General features: G+C 38.1%; 1 protein-coding gene across 1 annotated transcript in view; it reads left to right on the top strand.

Annotated features, from left to right (window-relative positions):
* LOC109462312 (zinc finger protein 83-like) overlaps nt 1-1,105 on the top strand; it is a 1,762-nt gene extending 657 nt beyond the window's left edge. Inside the window, exons 3-4 of the mRNA XM_019758842.1 lie at nt 727-1,011; nt 1,101-1,105. Of these exons, the coding sequence (XP_019614401.1) occupies nt 727-1,011; nt 1,101-1,105 (290 nt within the window). The remainder of the gene's footprint in view (nt 1-726; nt 1,012-1,100) is intronic.
* The last annotated feature ends 2,494 nt before the right edge of the window (nt 1,106-3,599 follow it).

The raw sequence follows: 3,599 nt of genomic DNA, 5'->3' as shown, positions 1-3,599 counted from the left end.
CACTTTGCTCAGGTGAAAATGAGTACGTTAGAATGATCATTTTGATGATAGTGGGCATAAAAGCTAAACAAACCAACCAACCATAAGGCATACATTACAAATCTAGAAAAATCTGATTTGTGAAAACAGCGAATGGATAAGACTAAAACAAAACCTAAAATGCCAAGTCTCTTTCCAACCTAATTTTATCATTGGCAGCTTTTAACGCTTAATTTTGATAATTTCTTCCTTTTCTAATTAGGCTGAACATGGCAACGACAGGACAAGGGTCTCCCACCGGAGTTGCCGAGAACTTAGATGATGGGTCTCCCACCGGGGTTTCCCAGGTCGACTGCAACAGCAAAACAAGCAATGCTGAAGACCAGGTGGCAGCACAAGTCAACTTGAATAATGCTGGTGAGAAACCCTACATGTGTGGGGAGTGTGGGTACAGGACAGCTAAAAAGTCTTACTTATCTCAGCATATGAGAACCCATACAGGAGAAAAACCCTACAAGTGTGACCAGTGTGACTATTCTGCAGCAGAGAAATCCAATTTGGACAGACATGTACGAAAACACACCGGTGAGAAACCCTACATGTGTGGGGAGTGTGGATACAGGGCAGCTATAAAGTCTCACTTATCCCAACATATGAGAACCCATACAGGAGAAAAACCCTACAAGTGTGACCAGTGTGACTATTCTGCTGCGCAGAAAGTTCATTTGGACCTTCATCTAGCAAAACACACCGGTGAGAAACCCTACATGTGTGGGGAGTGTGGATACAGGGCGGTTTGCAAGTCTCACTTGGACCAACATATGAGAATCCATACAGGAGAAAAACCCTACATGTGTGGGGAGTGTGGGTACAGGACAGCTTACAAGTCTGCCTTATCCATACATATGAGAACCCATACAGGAGAAAAACCCTACAAGTGTGACCAGTGTGACTATTCTGCAGCACACAAGTCCTCTTTAGACCAACATCTAGCAATACACACCGGTGGGAAACCCTACATGTGTGGGGAGTGTGGGTACAGGGCAACTCAAAAGTTCAAGTCTACCTTATCCCGACATATGAGAATCCATACAGGAGAAAAACCCTACAAGTGCGACCAGTGTGACTATTCTGCAACACAGACATCTGCTTTAAACTTACATCTAGCAATACACACCGGTGAGAAACCCTACATGTGTGAGAAGTGTGGGTTCAGAACAAATCATAAGTCCAACCTGTTTTGCCATATGAGAACCCATACAGGAGAAAAACCCTACAAGTGTGACCAGTGTGACTATTCTGCAACACAGAAATCTGCTTTAAACTTACATCTAGCAATACACACCGGTGAGAAACCCTACATGTGTGGGGAGTGTGGGTACAGGACAGCTCACAAGTCTGCCTTATCCATACATATGAGAACCCATACAGGAGAAAAACCCTACAAGTGTGACCAGTGTGACTATTCTGCAGCATGGAAATCTCACTTGAACCAACATAAAGCAAAACACACCGGTGAGAAACCCTACATGTGTGGGGAGTGTGGGTACAGGACAGCTCAAAAGTATCACTTATCCCGACACATAAAAACCCATTCAGTAGAAAAACCCTACAAGTGTGGGGAGTGTGGATACATAACAGATCACAGGCCTGCCTTATCCCAACATATGAGAACCCATACAGCAGATAAACCCTACAAGTGTGACCAGTGTAGCTATTCTACAGCCTGTAAGTCTGCCCTAACTCAACATAAAAAAATTCACACTAAGGCACCAACTCTGCAACTGTGTCCATCTAATCTGGTAGTGACATTTAGTTCGCACAATCCTGTATAGTTTCTCTATACTACTGTATTACTGTTTCCAACGAGGTTTAAAATGCAAACCTCCTTGCTATTTCAAAAACAGTTAGGCTAAATATTCTTATGAAAATTATAATACATGTACAGTACTTCCAAATAGGCAAAGCTATATCCAGAGCATGCGCTGTATTATTAATTACTATAAAACAATGGTTGTCATAAGAATAATTTTTAGTTTAGTATTACATGTACTTAGCCCATATACAAATATTCTAGTATCAAAAATTATGAACAAAAAAACTTTTTGATAACTACATGTATCTAGGATTGTACTGAAATAAGAATTAACTTGATGCATTAATTGTATAATGCAGATATACATAGAGTAGTGATTATTATTATTATATGTAAATAATTGTACACATTAGTTGAAAGGTAGGTTGTTCTGTTAGCGTTGCGTTTTCACGAAAGTGCTATGTTTGATTTCCTAGTAGTTTACTTTGACGAAGTGTGTACAAATGTACATTCTATGGCCAAATGAAAAAAGAAGAAGAAATCATACAGATTTATAAGCTGTCAATGTTAATATAAGGTTTATAGAAAACAAGGTTGAAAGAGTTAAAATTTTACCAAATTTTGGCCATAGAAGTGTGCACCTATATGTCATACGAACAAATATCTTTCGACTAATATCTAACGTTTTTTTAGATTTGGATTATAAATACCAAAAAGCCGACTGTTTTGCATCCGGTAAATGATTAACGTAATTTAGTTTATATAAAAATAGAAGGAAGTAATATTAGAGTCAATTCCGCGTCACCGAGTGGGTTGTTATTGTCATTATTTAGAAATGTTTTGAATTCTTTGTAATTGTTTGTCTAAGAAATTTCATAATTTGGAAATATTTTGAACATCTTGTCAATATTCTAAATAATTCCCTGGTTTTCTAAAACGTTTGAAATATTCCTGATGTGGATTATGACATTTCCAATAGTTTCTAAATATTTCTAACAGCACTCTACCATTTTTTACCATTATTTCGAATTATTTCTAACATTTTGTAAATAGGTCAGTGGGATGGGAAGGAAGTAATTCACACATCCCTGTGAAGTACAGGGCAGACTGCCTGGGTGTCAGGCATTGATGCCTTACAACAAAAGAGCCACCAGTGTCCAGCAGTGAAATCTAAAAATATACAGAGGAAGACAGAAGAGTAGGATTAGCACCTACTTTTATGGGGGCAATTACCCACATCTACCATTTGGTTATTTGTTTGAAATAGTTCTAAATATTTCGAATTGTGAAAGAAACACATGGGTAGTTCAAATTTATTCTAAAGAAAGAGATCTTTGTACAGTCACATTCAAAATGTTTCAGAAATATATAAATGAATTCAAATATATTCAAATTTTCATTTTCAAATTTTTGAAAAATTTAGAACTTTTGTTCCTGGGGTATTCTTTTCTTCTAAATAATTCAAACATATTAGAAACATGGAGAAAAAACCCACTCGGTGACGCGGAATGGACTCTATGATCAAAGAGTGACAACAGTGCGGCAAATTGCAAGATTGGAAGATAGGATGAAAGGAAAGAAACAGGGCAGGGTGACACTGATTTCTTGCTGTTTTCACGACAATAAAAGACTTGTTGGTTGTTACACTGTGTTATCTCATTCAATTTGTGTACTAACATTTGTCGTCCCTTAGTATATTTCAAATCTAGGCATCTTGCTTTTTCTGTATCTGTTCAGATTCTGTATAGCCGGTATAACCGCCCATCGGCATAACACACCAGCTTCACAGGCACGCGGTGCGGCG

Source organism: Branchiostoma belcheri, unplaced genomic scaffold, assembly GCF_001625305.1.
Source record: "Branchiostoma belcheri isolate BF01 breed outbred unplaced genomic scaffold, Haploidv18h27 scaffold115, whole genome shotgun sequence".
Taxonomy (NCBI): Eukaryota; Metazoa; Chordata; class Leptocardii; order Amphioxiformes; family Branchiostomatidae; genus Branchiostoma; species Branchiostoma belcheri.
The sequence above is the reverse complement of the archived record's forward strand: the minus strand, read 5'-3'. Positions and strand labels throughout refer to the sequence as shown.